This window comes from Typopeltis vanoorti, chromosome 4, assembly GCF_054136105.1.
Source record: "Typopeltis vanoorti isolate ZY-2024b chromosome 4, IOZ_Tvanoo_1.0, whole genome shotgun sequence".
NCBI lineage: Eukaryota > Metazoa > Arthropoda > Arachnida > Uropygi > Thelyphonidae > Typopeltis > Typopeltis vanoorti.
The window spans coordinates 106,466,199-106,493,044 of record NC_143552.1 but is presented as its reverse complement, the minus strand read 5'-3'; the positions used below and the strand labels follow the sequence as shown (position 1 = coordinate 106,493,044).

The 26,846-nt window shown below is 35.9% G+C and overlaps 1 protein-coding gene across 3 annotated transcripts in view; it reads right to left on the bottom strand.

Moving 5' to 3' along the window:
* Positions 1–26,846, bottom strand: part of LOC150107578 (F-box only protein 42-like) — a 190,802-nt gene that overhangs the window by 141,193 nt on the left and 22,763 nt on the right. For all 3 annotated transcript variants that reach the window (XM_090391401.1, XM_090391402.1, XM_090391403.1), the window contains exons 2-3: positions 25,341–25,577; positions 21,573–21,676 (exon numbers count right to left, since the gene is read on the bottom strand). In XM_090391401.1, the coding sequence (XP_090247527.1) occupies positions 21,573–21,676; positions 25,341–25,577 (341 nt within the window). The remainder of the gene's footprint in view (positions 1–21,572; positions 21,677–25,340; positions 25,578–26,846) is intronic.

The following is a 26,846-nucleotide window of genomic DNA, read 5'->3' as shown; positions in this document are numbered from 1 at the left end:
ATTTATCGAAATATGTACCAGGAGATATCCTTATTGCCGAAAAAATTACGAAGTATTGGGAGTTGCAAATCGAAGTTGAACAAATTTGGCAAAGATGTTTTTGGTGCCATCCCCCAAACACTGCAAAAACATCTAGAAGCACTCAAGTTAGATGGAGTAAAAACCGGTCAGTTGCAAAAGGTCACTTTGTTTGGCACAGCATTCGTATTCAGAAGGTATTTCCATAATTCATAGACCCTTGGGTAGGGCCTGAATTAGTGAAATATAACTTGATTTGCTTCCTCAGCCTTTTACTTAAGGCTGAGGAAGCAAATCAAGCTTGGATGAATATTATATATCCACACACACACACACACACACACACACACATATATATACAGTCATACCCTGACTTACGCGAATCCAGAGTTACCGGTTTCTTATATGTACGTATTCCCGTCCCACTTCACGCCTCACCACTAGTCGTATCTTTCAGGTGCCGGCTGCATTCGCCAGTGTCGCACATACTGTGAACAAGTGACGCGTTTCGCATGGTCGCCATATTCATACACGATTTTTATAGTCTACAAACCTTGCGATTGTTTAATGTTATGTTCTAGATAAAAATTTTATCACATAAAAAATAATAATGTCATCCAAAAGAAGCAAGTCCGATTCTTCTACAGCTAGCAAGAAAAGAAAAGCATTGACTTTAGAAACAAAACTCAACATTATTAAGGATTTTGAAGGCGGAATGAAAATTTGAGCTAGCAAAGAAGTTCGATCTACAGGAATCCACAGTAAGAACAATCATAAAAGAAAGGTTTACAGATTTTGAAAGGACATAGATTCTAACGAGGAACAAATTGTAGCCACAAGGCAATGAATAAAAAAATCATTAGCTTGCTATGAAGAAATTTTGCGTGACAAGAAAAAGACATTATGCTGTCAGACGAATCTATTAGATTTTATGAAACCATCGACATCGAAATAACTTTCTTTTTTTTATGTACGAAAAACTACGATTATGATTATATTTCTAAAAAAATATAGGTGTTTTTGTAAACCTTTGGTCCCAATTGTATGTTTGTATATATAAATCACATGCAAAATTCCCAGAGTTACGCGAATTCAACTTACGCGCTTTTTGTTGGTCCCACCTACTGCGTAACTTCGGGGTTTTACGGTATATATATATATATATATATATTTTTTTTTTTTTTTCTTTTTTTTTAAACTCATCAAGGCTTGAACTTCAACAGTTATTTGCTAACACTTATTTGTACTGTTCAGAACCAGTTCCTGTACAGTTATCTTACTGGTTATTTCTATGTTTTTTACACCTGAAGAAGTCTCTGAAAGACGAAACTAGTCAATCAAGAAAAATCTGCTTTTATTTTTTAATTCTTGACGTTCTATTCATTAAATACTAAATAACATGTACTCAAACCGAGTAAATCAATCTATAAGACATATATATACACACACACACACACACGTTGTTGATCTTTGAAGTCAATGCACATCATAGGTACAAATCTGAAGCATACTAATCAGCCTTCTTCTTCTTCAGATTGCTGAACCTCTAAGGTTCTTTGGGGCATGCACCAACTTCTTCCATTCCTTTCTGTCCTGAGCTCTTTTATTCCAGTACTGGATTCCCATCTCAGCTAAGTCTTTTTTGGATATTATCCTCCCAGTGCATCTTCAGTCTACCTCATGGTTGTTTTCCATCAGACTTCATCTTGAATGCTTGTTTAACCATTCTCTCCTCACTCATTCTTTCCACATATCCAAATCATCTCAATCTGCATGTGGAAATGAATGGGTGAACTATACGAACTCTAAAAATCCCCACTTCTAGAGTTCATATAGTTCTTGATTATGCCTTTTTATCCATTCATTCACCTGTCGTGTTATTTCTTACAGGTCCATACTTTTCTGAGGATTTTATTTTCAAAGATCTGTTATGGTCCATGTTGCTGCTCCATATAAAACAACAGGTCTAATAATTTCCATATAAAACAAGAACTGTTTTAATTTCTTTTCTTGATAGATTTTGGAAGATAGTAAACAATGTAGTGAATGACAGGATCTACTGGAGGCATGTATTTTAGCTTTTATCTTTTTACTAATTTTATTATATCAAATAATCAATGTTCCATCATATATGAACGAAGTAGCATCAATGGTAAACTGATCATTTTCACCTTCATTATGATTTCTGCGTACATGTAAATATTCACAGGAATCAAACTAGGAGATTCAGTGGAAAACTCTGAAGGAAACAATGATTGATTCTGCCAGAGAGGCATGTGGTGAGGTTGTCTGCAAGGACAAAAAAATCAGAACTCCCTGGTGGACACAGGAAGTTAAAGAGGCAGTGAAGGAAAAGAAGAAAGCATATTAAAAGTTGCTGGCAAATAAGTCATCTTGTGCTCTTAGAGAATACAGAGACAAATGTAAGAAAGCTAAACAGTGTGTAAAATTAACTAAACAAAAGTCATGGGAGGACTTTGGAAAGAATATAGAAAATAAATATCAAGAAGGTGGGAAAATATTCTGGAGGTTGTTGAAGAGGCTTAGGAATGGAGGAAAGAGTGCTGTAAAAGGAGTTAGAGATGATAAAGGTGACATGAAAACAGGAGAAAGAGATATCCTTGAAGTATGGAGAAATTACTTTGAAAAACTGCTAAATGAAACAAGCAGTGATGACAGCACAGTGAAAACACTGACTAGGCATGCAGTCAGGAATACATATCCATACTTGAAGTAGAAAAAGCCATCAAAGGTTTGAAATGAGGAAAGGCAGCAGGAGTAGATGATATTCAACCAGAAATGCTGAAGTATGGTGGTATAAAAGTCTTACAGTGGCTGCACTGCATAGTTCAGAAAGCCTGGACAGAGGGACGAATTCCCGATGATTGGAGTAGAGCTCTCATAGTACCCATATATAAAAAGGGAAATAAAACTGAATGTGAGAAATACAGAGGTACTTCCTACTGAGTGTTCCTGGCAAGATCTATGCAAGTATACTTGAGAAACGGTTGAGAAGAATTGTGGAAGAAAAGCTGGGTGAAGAACAAGCTGGATTCAGGCCAAATGGTGGCTGAATGGATCAGATCTTCACTTTATGACAACTAGTTGAGAAAGCATGGGAATATAACAAAGATCTGTATTTAAGTTTTGTCGATTTGGAAAAGGCATATGACAAGGTGCCAAGAGAGAAGCTATTCAATACGGTGCAGTTATATGGTGTCAATGGGGCATTATATCAAGCAATACTTAGTCTTTATTTGAGTTGTAATTGAAGATGTTAGAATTGAAGGAAGTACGGGAAGATGGTTTAATGTTAAATCTGGTGTGAGAGAAGGATTTTCCCCTCTGTTATTCATTACCCCCTTCATTAGACATTATCCCCTCTGTTATTCATTATCTATATGGATCACATTATGAAGGAAAGTGGTATTAAACATGATATCAAAATTGGAGATGTTAATGTCAGCTCTTTGCTTTATGCGGATGATGTTATACTTCTAAATAAATCTGCTACAAGCCTACAAGATTTCCTGACTAAATTGAGTAACTGTTGTAATAGATATGGTATGAAGGTCAGCAATAAAAAGACGAAGACAATGAAAATAGGCAGAATCATTGAAAATGTCAACTGTGTTGTGAATGGAGAACCTGTGGAACAAGTAAAACATTTCAGCTACTTAGGCACGATTTTTAGTGAAGATGGTAAATTCAATATAGAAATAGACAACAGAATCAGCAAAGCTGGTATGGTGGGAAGTCAATTGAATAAATTCATATGGAATAAGAGAGAAATTAGTCGGAACACTAAATTAGCTGTATACAAGACAGGGTTCAAACCAGTTTTAACTTATGGATCTGAGAGCTGGGTCAGAAGTAAAACACTTGACTAAAGACCACAGATATGAGAGTACTGAGAAAGATTCAATGGCAATATCATATTAAAAACAAGGATATTAGTAAAGAACTTGACATTGTCAGCATCCAGCAATGTGTTAGCAGAGCTAATCTCAGGTGGTATGGTCACTTAAATAGAATGGGAGAGAAAAGATTAGCAAAACAAGTGTTCTCTGCCAGGTTGGCAGGAAAACGACCCTGAGGAAGACCAAGATATAGGTGGATTGATACGGTACAAAGTGCCTTAGACAACAGAAATATAAGATCTGATAATGTTGGAGTCTTGACAAGTAACAGACTGATTTGGAGGAAAATTGTAGATAGGAAGTTAGTAATGATGTAATTTTTTCATGTAGTACTATCGTATCCTGGACACCCCTTGTGGGTACATGGCAGAAATTTGATGATGATGATGATGATCCTGGTTGATTTGTAATCCTAGTATTTCAGCAGCAGTTCTGAGTTTTCTAAATGTTGTTGTAATGTCTTCAGCATTTTCTCCAACAAGGCACATATCTGCATATCCTAATATTACTGTTTTGTGTTATCTTTTACAGTTTCTCAAATACATTTTTTAATGCTAAATTAAAAAGAATGTAGAAAAGGGCATCTCCTTGCTTTCATCTGTCTTAATATCAAAAGGTTTAGATCTAATTCCATTAGCCAATACAATGCTTCGGAGCCTCCATAGCTCAGTTAGTATAGACGAAGCCCTTTGGTTGGAAAGACATGGGTTCGATTCCCGTCAGTGACCTGAGGAACCTTTATCTGGTCTCTTTCGACAAAAGGTGAGTTAGCCAGTCTCATACGGAGATAGAGGGTTTCTTCACCTGGAAACTCAGGTTTTTCATCCACCAGAACAGGCAAACCTTCCCCATGAACACACACAAACTAGTCAGAAATACTGCCTTTAGGGGATGCAGCAAGAAGCAATCCGATTGCATTAATTAGCTGTTAGCCTCCTTGGTAGGATGGGGAGAGGGAGCTAACCCATCCTATGACAGGATGGATGAATAGATATGATAATACCATGCTCTGGCTGTCAGGGGTGCAATTTTAATAAACATATTGTCCTATGAGGCATTCTTAATTCATCTAATACTCCCCAAAGACTTTTTCTATGAATGCTATCATATACTTTTCTAAAGTCAATAAATAAAATATGGATCTGCAGATTGTATTCCTATTTTTTTTTTCTAGTATCTGTCTAAGTGTAAATAGATTGATCAACTATCAATCTATTTCTTTGGAATCCTGCTTAATATTCACTTACATTTTCTTCAGCATAAGGTAAGATTTTGGTGTAATATTAGATAAAATTTTGTTGTCTACTGACAGTAATAATATTTCCCTCTAATTTTGAGATTCAGTATATTTTTCTTTCCAGTATATTTTATATACTGGACAGAGATACCCACAGAATGGAAAGATTTCCATTCTGTGGGTATCTCTTCTTTATCCCATTAATTTTACCTGCTAATGTATAAAAGGAGTTAATTCACTTTCCCCATATATAAAGATTTTGGCCACTATTGCATCAGTACCTGGTGCCTTGTTGTCCTCGAGCTGTTTAATACTTTCTCCTACTTCAGCTAGTGAAAGTTTAAATATTTCTGGATGACAAGTATAAGTATTCTGTTTAAAAAACTTAGCAGGTTGATCAAAATTTAGGAGTTTGTTCAAGTAACTCTCTCCATCTGTTTGCTATTTCATCTCTAGTGGTTAGTGTTTGTCCATTGCTATTGTTGTTTTCTTATGTGGGCATTTTTTGGTTTTTCATGGAAAACTTTTCTAGTATTATTTACTGTAAAGTATTTCTGGATTTCTTCAATCTTTTCATGTAAAAATTTGATTTTCTGTTGTCTGGTTATTTTATTGGGTGCCTTGCTACTCTCTTCGCATCTGTGAGCAGTATGAATATCAGTTGGATTATTAAGCCAAATGCTTCTATCTTTTTTTTTTTTCCCTTTTTCTTTACTGCTGACTCACATTCTTCATTAAACCATGTTTTATACTGTATTTTACTTTGAATTCCAAATGAGTTTTCTGCTGCTACTTTTATGTTAACCTTGTTATGATTCCAAATGTCGTCAATATTTTCATTCTCTTCCAGCTGCCGGCCTGGTTGGCCGAGTGGTTAGCACATCTGCTCTCCAGCCAAAAGGCTGAGGATTCAAATCCAGATGTGGGCATGGATGCTTATGATTGTCTGTGAATATACTAATGGTGGTGGTAGGCAGTAGATGGCATTGGTGTAGATGATGATGGTAGTTGCAGTTTGCTGTAGTTGGTGGATTGAGTGGTAGAGTTGGTGCCCTCCCATGATAAGTCTTTGGACTCCTTGGAGGTGTCACATAATAATAATAATATTTTTAAATTTCTGTTTTAAACTCACACTCATTTTTCTTTTCTCTTCTGTTTTATCTAGTTTATTAATAACGCATCTCAGTATTTTAATGTATGTAATAATGTATTTTAACCTTAAGAACAGCCCCAATTGGAAAATGGTCATTATTCTAACCAACTGCTAAACAAAAAAATAAAATTACATACCGTGTATTCTGGCGTATAAGTCAACTTTTCAGCATTGAAAAAAAAAAAAGTACTAAATTTTTTAGGTCGACTTATACGTCGGGTCAAAAATTGATTGCTTTCTAATCAATTAAATGAAAAAAATAGTACGTATCATACTCTGTTAAATTTATTAGCAATATACAAAAAGGGTAAATAAGTAAAAATATTTCAACTTATATCAAATTTGTTTACAGAAAAAATTATCTACATGTTATATAATTATTTATTTACAAAAGAAAATAGGTAGGTAACTACATAATTAAAATTTAATTTTCACTGTCTGAATGTATGTAAAGTTCATTGTACTCTGGTTCTGTAATTTCTTCCAGTATATCGTCATATAAATTGTATTAGTTTTCTCCATCAGATTTAGCATCAATTTCATCATCATTATAAACAAAATCATCTTCCGAGCCATCTAATTTGTTAGATATAGCACATTTTTTAAAAGATTTTATTACTGTATCTGGTTTTATTTCATCCCATGCTTTAGCTACCCATTCACACATAGTCATCAAAGGTGCATGTCGCATTTGTCCTCCTTTTGTGTAACTTTTCTCTCCTTCTTGCATCCACACATTCCACTGTTTTCGTAAACTGTCTTTAAATGGCTTGTTTATACAAACATCAAATGGTTGCACTAGTGAAGTTAACCCACTTGGAATCATTGCCATATTATTATTATTCTCTCTTAATAAAGATTTTGTGCTCTCCGTTAAATGGGATTTGAACATGTCCCACACTAAAAGACTGTTGGGATTTTTTAATGCACCTTGTCATATATTCCAAATATTTTTTATCCACAGCTTAACTCCTGCTTCGTCCATCCAATCATTCTCGTGAACATGGACAAAAACGTTTCTTGGAATTTTGATCTTTGGCATTGTTTTTCTTTTAAAAATTATCATAGGTTTTAATTTAGTAACATCAGCCATACAAGCAAGTACAACTGTGAAACGGCTTTTTTCATGTCCAGTTGATTTTAAAGAAATAGTTTTACTTCCTTTCAATTCTACTGTTCTATTCCCAATCATGTCAAACATAACTGGAGTTTCATCCATATTTCCGATTTGAGACAATAAATATTTTTTTTGAAAACTTAATAAATTATCATCTAAATCCTTTGGCAGCTTCTGTGCGATTTTCGTTTTTAGTCGAAGAACTACATTTTTCCTTTTATGTTAATAACTGACTATTAACATAAAAGGCTGGATTAAACAAAGTGAAGATTAACACTATCATCTGGATTGAGTTTTATTTAATCAAAAATAAAAAGGAAGACAAACGTTATCCTGTCTCCAGAATAAACGGAATTCTATGACGGTGTGTGTTAATGTTTTGAAGGAAGACAATTAGAATGCTAGAGTAACAAAATACACCATAACTAGATAGCAGGACAGGAAGACAAAGTATACAGAAAATGCAAAGCACATCATATGCATCTTCCTTCAATAAAAAAAATGTGTGAAATAAAATACTACAAAAATGGCACTTTTTTTTAACAGTAAAAACATCTGCACTGATTCTATCAAAAAACCACCTTAGACAAAAATTTAATTATTTGTCAAATAAAAAGCTGCTATCTGTATAGTCAATATGTCCAACAATCTATTTCTGTTCAATGTGTATCCATACTTTTTTTAATTAAACATTTCTAAACAAAATCAAGAAAAGTACAAAAGATTGCAGTGTTGATGTGATTAAAAATTAAGAACAACAAAATGACCTAACAAAAATAAAATAAACAAAATAAAAAATAAATATTATTATTAAGAGAGACTGCCAGAGAGTCAGGGAGTCATCGAGGGAGGCAACATACTACACGCACCAGCTATCACACTTATTCTTGAATTCATTCACGCTGCTTGCACACAATGTCCAATGGCAATCCATTCCAATCACACACATTCTATGACAGAAATATCTAGCCCTCACCCCTTCTTAGCAGAATTCATTCTACTTTTCCAAGGATGCCTTCTTGTCCTTTCCCCACCCTCCATAAAATGAAAAATTCCACCAACTGAAATCTTGCATGACCCTTTCAGAATTTTGTAAGTTTCAATCATATCACTCCTTTTCCTCCTGTTTGTGATTGTCTACAGTCTACAAATTCTCAATCTGTCTTCACGATCAGTATTCAACAATATCATTTTTAAACTCTCCTTTGCATTTGCTCTACTGTACCACAATAGCAATGGAAACAAGGAGACCAGGCCTACACACAATAGTCGAAGTGAGGTCTTATCAAGGCCTTGTACAGAGGCAAAATGACTTCCTTATCTTTACATGAGAAAGTTCATTTCAGCATTGCAATTATCTTTTGAGGTGTATTTGCAGTCTTTGCTACATGGCCCTGAACTTCGACTTTCTATCTACTAACACTCCAAGATCCCTAGCCTGATCAGTTTCTTCTAGCATAATCCCACCAATATAATATGATACCGGATAGCTAATCACATCAAAGTGCTTTACCAACATCCATTTTCCCTTACCCACAATTCCAGCCTATTCAAATCATTCTGCAAGTGCAGAATGATTTGATTTGCTGATATCTGCAGCAATCAGCATTCCTGATTGTCCTACCTATCTTTGCATCATCAGCAAATAACTGTATGTTGCCTATCAAATCCTTTCCAATATTAATGTACAGATTGAATAAATTACATTTTGGAAAATTATGGAGACAACTACCATGTTTGAGTTAAACTTTAGTTTAATATAAACTAAGATCCACTTTCGACATTTCAACCTTTATATCAAGGTCATCTTCTGGAGCATATGCATTATATACAGAAAACAAGCTACACAACAATCTACATGGTTTGTTAAAGTTACTGACCAACCGTTACAACAATTATTGGCCTGACCTCTGGCAAAAAAAAAATAAAATAATAAAATAAAATAAAAATAGATAAAAAAAATAATAAAAAATAAATAAAATAAAATATACATCAACACTAGAGTCCTATTAGTAATATTATCTACTGGTTGTAAAATTACATTGGGAGCAATAAGACTGTGTGTGTGTGTGTGTGTGTGTGTGTGTGTGTGTGTGTGTGTGTGTGTGTGTGTGTGTGTGTGTGTGTGTGTGTGTGTGTGTGTGTGTGTGTGTGTGTTAACACCATGATCATACACATACATTCCAACCAATTGGTATGGAAAGGTTTCCAATACTGGCTGAAGGTTGCCTAGAGTCCTGTCATATGCTGGATACTACGTGTCAGGTGGGCTGAACGTGTGCCATCAAGATTCTTGGAATTTTCATGCGCCATTCTCATTGATATTTGGGTGATTTATCAGAATTTCACAAGCCTCCTTAAATTTTTTTTCATAGCAGGTTTTAGTATGGTGTAAAGAGCAGATACTTTTCCAGTCGATTTGGTGTAAGATGTTGAGAGCATGATCTGAGAGGCCTGCTTCACCAAAATGGTTATATTTAATGTGTCTTATGTGTTCTTTCTTACGTATAGGGATTGAACATATTGTTTCACCAATGTACGGTAAGTTACAGGTGCAGTGGATGGAATAAACTCCAGGATGTGCTAATGGAAGGAGAGGATCTTTAGAGGAGTTGAATATGTTTTCAAGTTTAGTAGGTGGTTTAAAGGTGGCATTGAGGTTATAATGGTGTAGGATTCTGTTGATTTTTTCTGATAACCCTTTAATGTATGGGATGGCTATGGTTTTACTGTAGTCTAGATTCCTTTTTGTTGAATGTTTTATGAAGTATTTTATGGATAGTATTTTGGTTATAGCTATTATTTATGAATGTGTCACTGATGATTTTTAGTTCCTGTTTCAGAGCTTGCTGGTTGGAGCAAATTGTTATAGCTCTGTTTTTAAGGGTGTTAATGACTCCATATTTTTGTGATGGTGGCGGTATGAATTAGTGTGTATGTATTGGGCAGTGTGTGTCGGTTTGCGGTAGACCGTGAAGGATAGACTGCCTGAAAGAAGACGTGTGACCAGTGTATCTAGGAATAGGAGCGAGTTCTGATTTTCAATTTCAATGGTAAATTGTATGCGTTCATGTTGTTTGTTCAGGTAGCTAAGGAATGTGTTTAGTGTTTGTCACCCATGCGGCCAGATAATGAACACATTGTCAATGTATCTAAGCCACACTGTAGGTTTTAGAGTGGCAGAATCAAGAGCATTTTGTTCAAAAGTTTCTGCATAGAAGTTAGCGATTGGGGGGGGGGGGGGGGTAGTGGCGAGCCCATGGCTGTACCTTCTTTTTGTAGGTAAAATTTATTTTGCCACATGAAGTAACCAAACCGTAGTACATTGGCAAAGAGGGGGCTGTAATGTCAGGCGGAAATTTGTTCCATAGTAGAAGGATTGTGTCATTGATTGGGGTATTTGTGAAAAGGGCAGAAATCGAAGCTGACTAATAAGTTATCTTTGTAGAGTGTTATGTTTTTAAATTTGTTTATAAAGTGTTGTGTGTTGTTTATGTAGGAGGGGGAATGACCTACCAACTCCTTGATTTGGTAGGTCATTCCCCACGCTAATTTCTTGGCTAAATGGTAATTAGGGCTATCTATTCCTTCCACAATAGGTCAAAGCTGCACATTTTGTTTGTGTACTTTTGGGACACCATATATTCTTTGAGAGTGGGCGTAGTGGGGTATAGGTTTTTTTACCGTGTCTGATGACCATGAAGTGATGAACTTAAGTAGTTTCTCTGTTTTATTCTTTATCCCGTTTGTTGGGTTATAGTTTACTAGCCGATAGGTGCTGTTATTGGATACTAGCTGATGGATGGATATTGACCTGTCAAGGACAGCAATGGCTTTGCCTTTATCCGCATTCGTTATAATGTCTTGGTTGGCTTTCAATCACTTTATTGCTGCTAGTTCCGTTTTTGTAAGATTGTTATGTATGGTTTTTCTTATTGTTCAGAACATTGCTGGTTTCTAATCGTATTTTATCATGCCTCTTTCTATGTGGTAAATAAAATCCAATTTACTGACTTTTTTAGGTGCTAATGCATAGTTAAGGCCTTTTTCAAGTAGAGCAAGTTGGCCGCTATTTAAGGTGTGGCTTGATAAGTTGATCACGTGGTTCTTGCTTGCAGGTGGTTGGTGGCTCCTTGTCTCCCTTGTTTGTTGTTCACTGTTGGAGCTGTTTACCAGGGAGGCGATCTCCTGATCGGTTGGATTCATATGATTGGCAGCCATGGTTCGCCGTTGTTTCGAAATGTGAAATTTGGCCTTGAGTTTTTCTTTATTATTTTCGAGGATACATTTGGCCGAATTGTCAGTAATTCTTTCAAGTACTTGTAGAATATCTGGATTTATATAGCTCGATAGTTCGGATTGCAGTTTTGAAACCAAATTTTGAGTTATTCCTAGGTTTTGGGAGGCTGTTTGGATTTGCTCTCTGAGCATTGCTCTCCAACCATGTAGATTGTAGTGTAGCTTGTTTTCTGTATATAGTGCATATGCTCCAGAAGATGGCCTTGATATAAAGGTTGAAATGTCAAAAGTGGATCTTACTTTATATTAAACTAAAGTTTTACTCAAACACTGTAGTTGTCTCCATAATTTTCCAAAATGTATTCAGATCACCGTGTAAGCCTAAAAGAAAGGATTCACATCATCCATGGAAATGATACTCACAAGCTTTGCAATTGGTACGGTAAGTTAAAGATACGTATTTCCCTCCTGATCAATTGGCTGGCCTTTTTAAAGAGATGCAGACACAATAACATTATTCCTATCTGCATTAAGCTGAAAAAGAAATTTACATCTGCTAAAGCACTTCATATATATGACCGCACAAAGAAAGCAATGCTCAAAGAGCAAATCCAAACAGCCCACCAAAACCTAGCAATAACTCAAAATTTGGTTTTAAAATTGCAATCCGAACTATTGAGCTATATAAATCCAGATATTCTACAAGTACTTGAAAGAATTACTGACAATTTGGCCAAATATATCTTGGAAAATAATAAAGAAAAACTCAAGGCCAAATTTCACAGTTTGAAACAATGGCGAAACATGGCTACCAATCACACGAATCCAACAAATCAGGAGATCTCCTCCCTGGTAAACAGCTCCAACAGTGAACAACAAACAAGGGAGACAAGGAGCCACCAACCACCTGCAAGCAAAAACGATGTGATCAACTTATCAAGCCACACCTTAAATAACAGCCAACTTGCGCTACTTGAAAAAGGCCTTAACTACGCAATAGCACCTAAAAAGGTCAATAAATTGGATTTTATTTACCACATTGAAAGAGGCATTAAGTCCCTACCCAACAATATAGCTGATAAAATATGATTAGAAACCAGCAATGTTCTGAACAATAAGAAAACCATACATAACAATCTTACAAAGCCAACCAAGACATCATTATAACGAAATCAGATAAAGGCAATGCCACTGTCATCTTTGATAAGTCAACATACATCCATCAGATAAATCAACTAGTATCCGATAACAGCACCTATTGGCTGGTAAACTATAACCCAACAAACAGGATAAAGAATAAAACAGAGATACTACTTAAGTCCATCACATCATGGTCATCAAACACGGTTAAAAAACTTATACCCCACTATGCCCTCTCAAAGAATATATGGTGTCCCGAAAGTACACAAACAAAATGTGCAGCTTCGACCTATTGTGGAAGGAATAGATAGCCCTAATTACCACTCAGCCAAGAAATTAGCATCAACACTCAAAAATTTGGTAGGTCATTCCCCCTCCTACATAAAGAACACACACAACACTTTATAAACAAAATTAAAAACATAACACTCGACAAAGATGACTTATTAGTCAGTTTCGACGTTTCTGCCCTTTTTCACAAATGTCCCAATCAATGACACAATCCTTCTACTACGGAACAAATTTCCACCCGACATTACGGCCCTCTTTGCCCATGTACTACGGTCCAGTTACTTCATGTGGGAAAATAAATTTTACCGACAAAAAGAAGGTACAGCCATGGGCTCGCCACTATCCCCCCCCCAAATCGCTAACTTCTACATGGAAACTTTTGAACAAAGTGCTCTTGATTCCGCACTCTAAAACCTATAGTGTGGCTTAGATATGCTGATGATGTGTTCATTATCTGGCTGCATGGGCGACAAACACTAAACACATTCTTTAGCCACCTGAACAAACAACACGAAAGCATTCAATTTACCATCGAAATTGAAAATCAGTACTCGCGAACGTTTGTAGATACACTGGTCACACGTCTTCCTTCAGGCAGTCTATCCTTCACGGTCTACCGCAAACCGACACACACTGCCCAATACATACACGCTAATTCATACCACCATCACAAAAATATGGAGTCATTAACACCCTTAAAAACAGAGCTATAACAATTTGCTCCAACTAGCAAGCTCTGAAACAGGAACTAAAAATCATCAGCGACACATTCATAAATAATGGCTATAACCAAAATACTATCAATAAAATACTTCATAAAACATCAACAAAAAGGAATCTAGACTACAGTAAAACCATAACCATCAAATACATTAAAGGGTTATCAGAAAAAATCAACAGAATCCTACACCATTATAACCTCAATGCCACCTTTAAACCACCTACTAAACTTGAAAACATATTCAACTCCTCTAAAGATCCTCTCCTTCCATTAGCACATCCTGGAGTTTATTGCATCCACTGCACATGTAACTTACCGTACATTTGTGAAACAGGACGTACAATCCCTATACATAAGAAAGAACACATAAGACACATTAAATATAACCATTTTGGTGAAGCAGGCCTCTCAGATCATGCTCTCAACCTTACACTAAAACGACTGGAAAAGTACTTGCTCTTTATACCAAACTAAAATCTGGTATGAAAGAAAATTTAAGGAGGCCTGTGAAATTCTGATAAATCACCCAAATATCAACAATAATGGCGGCATGAAAATTCCAAGAATCTGGATGGCACACGTTCAACCCACATAACACGTAGTATCCAGCATATGTCAGGACTCTAGGAAACCTTCAGCCAGTATTGGAAACCTTTCCATACCAACTGGTTGGAATGTATATGTATGATCATGGTGTTAATACACACACACACACACACACACACACACACACACACACACACACACACACACACACACACACACACACACACACACACACACACACACACACACACACACACACACACACACACACACAGACTTGTTGTTGCTCCCAATGTAATTTTATAACCAGTAGATAATATTACTAATAGGACTCTAGTGTTGATGTATATTTTATTTTTTTGCCAGATGTCAGGTCAATAACTGTTATAATGGTTGGTCAGTAACTTTAATAAACCATGTAGATTGTAGTGTAGCTTGTTTTCTGTATATAATGCATATGCTCCAGAAGATGACCTTGATATAAAGGTTGAAATGTCGAAAGTGGATATTAGTTTATATTACACTAAAGTTTTACTCAAACACGGTAGTTGTCTCCATAATTTTCCAAAATGTATTCGGATCACCCTGTAAGCCTAAAAGAAAGGAAACAGATTGAATAACAATAGACCAAGGACTGATTTTTGTACACCACTTGCATACTCGCATTCCCCATATACTACTTTGATATCTGTCATTCAGCCATCCTCTTAACCATGCTAATATTTTATAATCCAAACCCATATTCTCCAATTTATGCAACAGTCTTCCGTGCTGTATTCTGTCAAAAGTCTAAGCAAAATCCAAAATTATCATGGGGTATCCATTCCCCCTGTCTAGCTCAATGGTAACATTATTATAGAATGTTAGCAAGTTACTAAAACATAACCTTCCCTTAGTAAACCCATGCTGTTCATGGGTTTACTAAGGGAAGTAAATTTTCTGAATGCGAGTCCTAACCAATTTTTCCAAAATCTTCACCACCTCTCCTGACATACTGATTGTTTGATAGTTGGATGCATCGGTCTTTGCACCAACCTTGTGCAATGGGAGTTACCATATATTCTTTCCATTCCTGCAGAATCTTCCCTGTGCTGAGACTCAAATTATATATCCTGATCAAAGGAATATATATATATATATATACACATAATATAATATAAACACACCAAAAACCCTATAAAAAATTACTGACATCTCTTTCACCGACATCCACGGTATAAATGCAAAATCGAATACCAGATAATCCAAACAACTCCCCAAACACCCTTGATCTCTTCCTCACCAATGACCCTCCAAATACACAATGAAAGTAGTGAGCCCCATGGGCAATTCTGACCACAACCTAGTGCTCATCTACTCCCCCATGCAACAACGTTTACACAGACACTGCCATACAAGAGTAGTTTGGCACTATAACAGTGCCAAGTGGGACAGCCGCTGCACTCCTATGCCGCATTCCCATGGTTAAACTATTGCTTCCGGTTTTCCAACCTAAACATATGAACCGAGCTTATTAATCCTCACCGGCATGAATACATACATTCCACACAGCACTCTGAACTGTCTCCCTAACAAAACCCTGGTTCTCCAAAAGATGTGCCAAGCTGTACAGATGAAACACAGGACATACCACAACTGGCTTAAATAAAGAACCTCATCCTCCTTCAAAGCTTACACTGAATCCCGTAATAGATGAAAAAAAAAAAAAAAAACAATCAACGGTTCCAAAACAGAGTTCAAAAGAGCAAAAGGCAAGAACCTAGCAGCCTGTCCAAACGGCAGCCAAGCCTTTTGGTCTCTTGCCAAAGCAATTGGCCGTAACTTCTGTCCAACACTATTCCACCTCGATGCCTTTACTTCATCACCCACAGAAAACGCCAATCTTCTGCCCTCATACTTTGCTTCAAATGCATGTATAACTCATCATCATCAAATTCCTGCCATGTACCCTCAAGGGATGTACAGGATATGATAGTACTACATGAAAAATTTACATTATTACTAACTTCCTATCTACAATTTTCCTCCAAATCAGTCTGTTACTTGTCAAGACGTCAACTTATCAGATCTTATATTTCTATCGTCTAAGGCACTTTGTACCGTATCAATCCATCTATATCTTGGTCTTCCTCTGAGTCATTTTCCTGCCAACCTGGCAGAGAACACCTGTTTTGCTAATCTTTCCTCGCCCATTCTGTTTAAGTGACCATACCACCTGAGATTAGCTCTGCTAACGCATTCCTGGATGGTGACAATGTCAAGTTCTTTCCTAATATCCTCATTTTTAATATGATGTTGAAATTGATGCCATCTGTTCACGCCTCTAACCTTTCTCAGGACTCTCATATCTGCGGTCTCTAGTCTTTGGTCAAGTGTTTTACTTCTGACCCAGCTCTCGAATCCATAAGTTAAAACTGGTTTGAACACTGTCTTTTATACAGCTAATTTAGTGTTCCGACTAATTTCTCTCTTATTCTGTATGAATTTATTCAATTAACTTCCTACCATACCAGCTTTGTTGATTCTGTTGTCTACTTCTATATTTAATTTATCATCTTCACTAAAAATCGTGCCTAAGTAGCTGAAATGTTTTATTTGTTCTATAGGTTCTCCATTCACAACACAGTTGACATTTTCAATGATTCTGCCTATTTTCATTGTCTTTGTCTTTTTATTGCTGACCTTCATACCATATCTATTACAACAGTTACTCAATTTAGTCAGGAAATCTTGTAGACTTGTAGCAGATTTATTTAGAAGTATAACATCATCCGCAAAAAGGTGACATTAACTTCTCCAATTTTGATATCATGTTTAATACCACCTTCCTTCATAATGTGATCCATATAGATAATGAATAACAGAGGGGATAATGTAAATCTTTGTCTCACACCAGATTTAACATTAAACCATCTTCCTGTACTTCCTTCAATTCTAACTGCTGACTTACAACTCAAATACAGACTAAGTATTGCTTGATATAATGCCCCACTGACACCATATAACTGTAGCGTATTGAATAGCTATTCTCTTGGTATCTTGTCATATACCTTTTCCAAATTGACAAAACTTAAATACAGATCTTTGTTATATTCCCATGCTTTCTCCACTATTTGTCGTAAAGTGAAGATCTGATCCTGACAGCCTCTATTTGGCCTGAATTCAGCTTGTTCTTAACAGCATTTCTTCCAGAATTCTTCTCAACCGTTTCTCAAGTATGATGAGTCTTTGACTCCATGAGGTCTTGAGGTGGTAATAATAATATACTTGCATATACCAGGGACACTCAGTAGGGAAATACCTCTGTAATTCTCACAATCTGTTTTATTTCCCTTTTTATATATGGGTACTATGAGAGCTCTACTCCAATCATCTGGAATTCGTCCGTCTGTCCAGGCCCTCTGACCTATGCAGTGCAGCCACTGTAAAACATTTATACCTCCATACTACAGCATTTCTGGTCGAATATCATCTACTCCTACTGCCGAATATCATCTACTCCTACTGCCTTTCCACATTTCAAGCCTTTGATGGCTTATTCTACTTCAAGTATGGATGTGTATTCCTGACTGTATGCCTGGTCAGTGTTTTTTATCACTGTGCTGTCAATACTGCTTGTTTCATTTAGCAGTTTTTCAGAGTAATTACTCCATACTTCAGGGATATCTTTTTCTCCCGTTTTCATGTCACCTTTATCATCTCTAACTCCTTTTACAACACTCTTTCCTCCGTTTCTAAGCTTCTTCAACAACCTCCAGAATATCTTACCGCTTTCTTGATATTTATTTTCTATGTTCTTGCCAAAGTCCTCCAATGACTTTTGTTTAGCTAGTTTTACACAGTTTTCGCTTTCTTACATTTGTCTCTGTATTCTCTAAGATCAAAAGCTGACTTATTTGCCAGAAACTTTTGATATGCTTTCTTCTTTTCCTTCATTGCCTCTTTAACTTCCTGTGTCCACCATGGAGTTCTCATTTTTCTATCCTTGCAAACTACCTCACGCCTCTCTGGCTGAATCAATCAGGGTTTTCTTCAAGGCTTGCCACTGAATCTCCATGATTTGATTCCTGTTCTCAAAGTCTTTCATTTTTTCTTCCATAATCTTTGTGTATTTTAGTCTACAGTTCACATCCGAGAGCTGCTCAACTTTTATTCACTTTAAAACTTTCTTACATGTTATTCTTTTCAATATGACATTCAATTTTATCCTGCTCAAGACTAAATAGTGATCACTTCCAATTTCAAAATCTCTGTACACTCTGGTGTCCTGCACCAGGGAGAAAACATCACTATCAACAATAAAATAGTCAATGAGACTTTTCTTATTCCTTGCTTCTTCTTCTCTCCATGTGAATTTGTACACATTTTTATGTTGGAATATGGTGTTAGTAATAACCAGTCCATGTCCTGAGCAGAAATCCAACAGGTATTTGCCATTATTATAAGCTTTGCTCTTTTCTCCAAATTTTCTTACCAAAATCTTTTTATATGTCTGACAATCATTTCCTGCTCTGCTATTTAGATCTCCAACAAGGACCAACTTTTCCTTTTTTATTGTGTCTGTTGCTTTTTCTAAAGCATCAAAAAATTCCTCCACTTCTATCTTAGTAGAACCTTCTGTGGGACCATAAGCACAAATAAGTCTCATTGTCCAATTCCCCATTCTGATATTAGCCCACATCACTCTACTTGAGACTGCCTGCCATTCAAGAAGATTAGCTTCGTATTTTGTTTTGAATACTATGGCTACTCCTTCTTTTCTTTGATTGTCATTTCCTGAATATAACATTTTGTATTTATTGCTCAGAAAAATCTCACCAGTTTTTGTCTTTTTTGTTTCAATCACCCCTATTATGTCAATCTGGTACTTATCTAATTCCTCAGCTAGGTCTATTTTTTGCCATTCAGGCTTCTTATGTCAATAGTACCGATCTTGAACTCTGGTTATGCTGAGCTGTGGTGTGCTTTCAGATTTTGTTCCAGTAGCTGACTTTTCGCTGTTTGCCCTGGTTCCCTGGCAAAAACAACAGGGGCCTTCATTGTTTAACTGGGCAATGCCCCAGCCGGCATGAAATTTTGTCATGTTGTACCATAATTTTGTATGTTGGTTTAAACCAATAAGAATACAATTTCATCGGCTATATCCCAAATTGCCAGCCCATCCTCGTTCGTTCAGTATCCAGGTAGATACCCAAGAGGGTGCACCACAAGAAGGTGAGGATTGGACATTAGGTAAGAAGTCCTGGTCGGTTCTCCACATTCCTTTAAAGGCTATGTAGAGGTCTCCTCTCAGTTATACAGCTTTGACCCTTAAGCACCCCTGCAACATAAGCTGAAACTACAATGAGAGATGTACGCAACACGATTTTAAAAAAAAGAAAAGGAAAAAAATATTAACTGTGCCAATGTGAAGCACTACATTTTACACAGTTACAAACTGTTATACGGTGAGATTCTGAGCAGAGGTGGAACCTATCACATCAAAATGATACATCAAAGTTCACTACAGAATAATAAATTAATATACATTTTAATTATCAAATGATAGAGGGACCTATAATTAATTGTAAAAAATAGACTTTATTAAATATCTTACCACTTAGCAATTATATAACTACAGGATAATATTATTCTTAAAATCATATGATCTTTATGTGAACATTAGATAACTACTTCTGCTGAAAAGTAGGCATGAAATATGTAAACCCAAAAACACAAAAAGTAATAATAAATAAACACTATATTTGGCCCAAAATTCCTTAATAGCCTACTTCTCCTTCTCTCTCAATCAAAAATGAAGTGAGTGCAGAAATCCAATCAGAGTGTATAAGAAAATTGACAGTCTGTTTAGAATAACTGTATAAATTTAGAATTTAAAAAATGCCATAACAGTGAATTGGGCACTCAAGTAATTACTGAATGTATATATTTTATGGCGTGTATTAGGCACTCAGGTGCTTACAGTATGTATATATTTCCATCTAAAGGCAATAACAAACATTCATTCGTTGGCAGGATTCAAACCTCAGCTCTTGGTTGAAGAGCACATATGCTAGCCACTTGGCCAACAACATACTGCACTATTATGCTATAGGTACTGATGTGCAATCTATACATTTTGTAACTCAGATGAGCATATGCTCTTGGGTTATACTTTATGTAGCTCCAATCCCACAAAAAATTTTTTATATAAGCCTATAGTACATTCAGACTATTGGTGGGCAAAGGATTTTTTTCTTATTTTTTTTATTAATTTTTATATAGTGTTTGGTATTTTTATTTGTTTTCTACATAGTCTGGAGACCAAGCATGGAACATTTTTTCAAGGCCACTTCAGGCCTCCAATAAATGGGACAGCAGTCTCTCATTGGGAGATGAAATTTATCTCCCACAAGACAATCACAAACATCTACACCTAAGGTTATGAATGCTTATAACATGTGATACAGATATCTGGACATTTATGTATAATTTAAAAAAATTTTAAATGTAATCTAATCTGAATCCATCTTGTTCCTGAGAACTAATTCCATAGGAAAAATACTTTTCCTTCAACAATCACTATACCAAACTTTACGTTATAACTTTTCTTTGGTTTTATCTACAGGTTTGTTACAGTAAGCATTTACTGTATAAAAAAAAGTTCATTATGTGTGGGGGGGGGGGAGTGGGAAGGGTCCTGATCAAATTATAAGGAAACAAAGCAAAACAACATTTATATATAACAAGTAATTTATAAGCTACAAAGCTTATAAATTAAACACTAGCAGGATATCTATACCTAATAATGGAAATTAATCAAATCCTAATGCTCATATTATTGTCTGTAATACAATAGTTCCAGATTTTTGAGGCATGGAGTTAAAAATCTGAGTTTCTATGAGGAAACCCTACTTGCCAATGCAAAGATTAAGAAATGTGGAAATTGCCAAATAAAGGTTGAGAAAAAGTTCCTCTAGTCAACAACTATAATCAAATTTATAATGATCTTTCCTAGCATTATGGAAACAAGTGTCATTTCCATAGCACTACACAGGCATGGGCTATATGGGAACTTTTTGTCAAACAATTACTCACAGGTCAGTAAAGTATCTATGGATTAGCCCTATGCTGCTAATATCTATCACTGTCAATCAAGTAAACAGGAAATATACTTTTATCATTTTGATTACCTCAAATGTGTCACTTACTTGGTGCAGAGGATATGGTGAAGTATGTGTCCAACCACCAAATAAAATTAAATTTTCTTCATGGCAAACAAGAGTTGCACAGGCTTTAGGTGGAGGGTATGTACCTTAAAAAAAAAAACTGTCTGATTATCTTCATTTTTATTAAATTAAAATATTCAAGTAAAATTATGGAATTTAAACCTTATGTTTATTTGAATACTAATAACTATATGCAAAAATTCAAATATTATTCAACTTCAGCCAGAAATTGAAGAAAATCAAATAACAGCACACACTTGACAAGATACCCGACAGCTCTAGTAATCATTATTTTTAATATTTTGTTTTAATTAATTTAAAAATGCATTACCATTACCCAGTATGTTTGTGGAGTGCCAGGACTCACTTGGGATGTTTAAACACAATGACTCCCAATTGCAAGAGTTTGTAAACCTGAAGAACATTAGTAATGTGGGCAGGCTAGGAATTTTATTTTTATATATATTTTTTGTATTTTTATTTAATTTTTTTGAATAATTCAGAAACCCAACTCTAGAGGCCAATCATGATACATTTTCCAAGCTACTTCAGATCTCTGTAAATGGGGGAGGGGGGATAGTCTCAACATCAAGCAATAAAATTTATCTCTCATTTAAAAACAATTGTAAACCTCAATGCCCATGGCAGAAGTTGAACTCACAGCCTATTGATTAGAAGTGGGAGGTATATTAACAACTTAGTCAACCAGGCTGGTTTGCCTGTGATAGATATGAGTGCCTGTTCCTCCCTAAACACTTATGAAGTTCTTCCCTAAACATTATCATGAAGCCGGAAGAACAGATAGACTAGTCTTCTGTAATGATATTCAACATAATATAAGCTTCCTACAGTTGACCAGCAACAACAGCTCTATTTAAAGTCTATCTCATGATACTATTACCAATTAAAACCATTACTAGTAAAATACTTAAAACTTGCTGGGGTGGGGGGGGGAATCTTCACTGGTACCACAAAGTACAGTGTGACAAATTTCACATATAGTTTCTTGGAATTTCCCTCCACTATCCTTGTCAGCTAAGTATCTTTCTTAACTTCATGCATTCTCTGGCTAGTCTGTATGTTTTGCAGGATGAAAAACTGCCAATTTTTAAAGATGACCTTCAGTTGAAAAGTCTGTATATATAAATTCCAACTTCACAGCTTAGATGAGATTCAAAATGAGGTGTTATCAATCAAAGGGCAAGTTTATTTCAAGAAGAAATTCTATTACAGAATCAAAAAAATCCAATCAAACAGTGCAAACAAAACAGATGATTAGTTAAGGCTTTACCATTATTTCATTTTCTGAATGAATGCACACCTGAAGAACCATGGAGTTTTTGTTTTTTTTTTCAACTAAAAGGTGATTGTGAAAAAAACACAAAGTTCTAACATCAAGACTTTTTTTTTGCTGAACATTTTTTATATTTATTATATCCTTGGCACATACTGACCTTGCTTTCAAGCCATAGCCCAGATATCCCAGAGTCTTATCCCTTATCCCAGAGATTCCAATGGGATCAATCCCATTGAGAATCTTTGGGATAAAGTTAAAAAGAAAAAGAAAAAACTCAGGCAAGGCCTACTACACCTAGCCAAATATCAAAGGCAGAATTAAGTTATGTATTTATAGAAGTACATACTTAATTGGTTACTAGAAGAACCAATTATATACTGTAGGTATTATTTCTGGGAAAATTCCCATGTTGCTCCTCTAAAATAAACTATTATTTTAATAATATAACCTACTTTCATTTAGGAGTACCCCTTTTTTTACAATGTCATTGGCTTTTTACCCAGAAATTAGGGCATTACCGAAGTGTTATAAAACTAATATATGAAGAATAAATATAGGAGGAAAATTTGCACATACCTTTTTAAATGTTGTTTTCTGTCTCCTTATCCTGGCGATGTGCCTTCATCTGCTGTTAAGCTGTTAAAGGGGGGAGGAGGGGAAGTAATGTTCCAAAGACTGGTAGCTTTGGTTGCACACCTTTTGGTCTGAGGCACCAGACAACTGCAGAAATGAGTGGCCTCCTCGTGGCATATCCTGGACACCTTCGGGTGACTAACTAGCTCATTAAACTATTCCTCCCATCTCGCACTAGCACCCCAGGATGAGTTAGTTTCCTTACTTGCAATAATCAAGAAAATAGTGGGTCTGACTAGTTAGATCCAGGAAACCTGAACACTGATTCAGATGTTTGAGACTTGTTTGACGACATGCCTGTCTCCATTCCTTCAACATTTCTAAACACCGTAGATGTGCCTACAAGAATTGTAATCAACTATTTTCTACCAGTACAAGTCATCATTGTTCCAGTAGGTCTGCAATTTCGGACAATCTTCATTTTATCTGCTCTGAATGTAATCATGGCTTTACTTCTGCTGTTGGAATTGGAGTGCATTGTTCTTCTAAACATCCTGTTGAGGTGAACATTGCTATCCATACCGAGTGCATTAAAGTGCACTGGAGTTTGGAAGAGGAGCGTATTCTTGCTGTCCATGAAGTGTGTTTGGTGGCAGCCGGTGTTAGGAATTTAAATGAGGCCTTGGCTGATTTAGCAACAGAGGCTCTGATTTCCAAGTTAGCATCAGCTTTAGACCATCAACCTTTGGCAGAATATAATCATACAACTCTTAAAGACATTATTCATGCTCATCTTAATGGGCATGATATCACCAGCAAACTTCAGGATTATCTCCAAAATGTATTTTCTGAGCAGAAGCATCGGCCTCTACAACCAAGACATCCCCAGCCTCAAAGTCTGTCTTCAAGTAGGCGATTGAGGAAGAGGGCTTATACAGAAATGGTAACCTTATATAAGAAGAATCACAGGATGTGTGCAAAGACTATACTAGATGGGACACCTCCCTCCGAAGAACAGCACAGAGATTTTTGTGAAATTTTGGAGTACTGTCTTCTCCACTCCACCACCACATTTACCTGATCAAGACCAGCCTTGTGTGCTTGGGTCTGTTCCTGAATCAGACATTTATTCTTCCATATTGCATGAAGAAATTGTATTGGCTTTACCACCCCCCCCCCCCCCAGTAATTCAGCTTCTGTCCCTGATGGCTTTCCAGTGTCACATTTAAGGAAAGTATCCATTCAGATCCTTCAAGATCTTCTGAACATTTTCCTATCAACTAAAGTTATTCTGCCTTATTTATGGAACTCAAGAATTATATTTATCCCAAAGAAGGATATGTTAGTACAGCTCCAGATTACAGGCCTATTACAGTTTCTCCTTTCTTCTACGAAAGTTTAGTCAAGAGACTGCAAAAGTATATTCAATATGACGTTTGGCAAAGAGCCTTTGTCCCTTCAGATGGCTGTACTGAGAACATCTATATTCTTTCTGCCCTCCTTTCCAATTCCTGTCGACATTATAAGTCTCTGTTTATGGCTTCCCTGGACTTTCCAAAAGCCTCTGATAGTGTTTCTCTTCCTGCTATTTTAAGAGCACTATCTATTGCAGGCTGTCCAGGTTCTTTTCATAGAATCTGCTGAGTGTCAACTGCCAAACCCAGGCCCTTCTGCACAAAGAATATCACTTTTATTGAATGAGCTACGGAGGTGTCCTAGATAATCAAAATTCCACACATGCACAGTTCATTTTGTACTTACAATTGCTGTGGTGGCTTGAAAAATTCCTTCTGATATGTAGAAGTTAGCACCTCACTAATTTGCATATAAATAACAGAACAGAGCAGAGCATAAAATAAAATGTATGAAACTGAACATACCTGTGGCAAGTGGTCGAATCCAATAGCGAGTTCCCAGATCAAGCCTCCAGAGGTCATTAAAGGTAGTATTAGCAGTTGTACAACCACCAAATATATACATAGAGTCCCCATGACAACAAGCACTGTGAGAGTATCTTTTGGATATTGTTGGACCAGGTTCAGCAGGTAAATGATGCCACTCCACACCCATAGAAGTAACTGCATTATGAAATTCTCGTTGGATCCTTTTCACAACCGCTGTTAAAAAAGAAACTATTTTACAATATCTGCTTTATAAATATTTTAAATATATGATATGCATAATTAAATATACAAATACCTATACACATGTGCTCACAGCCTCAGTGAGTACTGATAAAAAACCTTTACTTTGGCATTAGGTCGTGTTTAAATTCTACTCATGACAACAGTTTATGAAATGCTTTTCAGATAATCTAAAATAAGCTTTAAACTATGTTACAGATGATTTTCATTGCCTAGTGCAATATTATCACCTTGTTATGGGAAACCCTTTTTTAGAATAAATATAATTTTTACCACTTAGTGTTTTTCTAGATGTCCAGGGACCAGGGGAATATTTAATTTTTGATTCAAAAGTAAAATGTAATACCATATTTAATTTGCAATCTGTGATGTCAAAGGAGAACTTTGCACAGCAAGATAAAAGGATTCAGCCAAGAGTAGGAACTATGAATGATAAAAACAATGCTGGAGCCTAACATCTAATATATGTAGAAAGTTTTTTACCTTGGGTATAATATATGTTAAAGATACCAAGCTATTTTAAACCTGGTTTTTACTCCATTTCCCAAGTAAGCAAACCTGACTTATTTGCCTGTTTGCTTACTTGGGAAATGGAGTAAAAACCAGATTTAAAATAGCTTGGTATCTTTAACATCTAACATATGTTTTTGAAATATTCACCTGAATATTTAAAAAAAAAAAAAAAAAACATTTAATTTTTATAAACCTCAATACACTGTTGACCTACCTGTGACTGCTATTACAGATGTCATTCAACTGGGCAGACTTTCCAGCTGTTGAATTCCTCTACCAAAATGGAAATCTATTTCATTTTGAAGTTACATATGTGGGCTCACATGGTGATCTCAAACTCGGCTGACATTCTAACAGTTGGGTGTGTGACCATCCATAAGCAGTGGTTCTCAAGGTTAGCCATCTCATGGCACAAACAGATTAGCCAAAAAAATATTAATGCACTCTTACTAGTGTAGGTGGTTAACTAAGGGCCTCTGAAGTATGTGAAACACTCACACATACATGAAATACACATATATGAAATTTTCATCTTCAGAATGAAGTATGAATGAATGACTTTTTTTTTTAAACTACACTAATTTTAATTTTTAGGTGAGAGATGATGTTCGCCGCCTGATATGGTGGCATACTTATCATACTTATAGCAGCTGGAAATAGTATTAAATAAATTCTTATTTATTTTGTATCTCTGGTATTGTGAATAATTATGTTTATTATGCTGTTAAA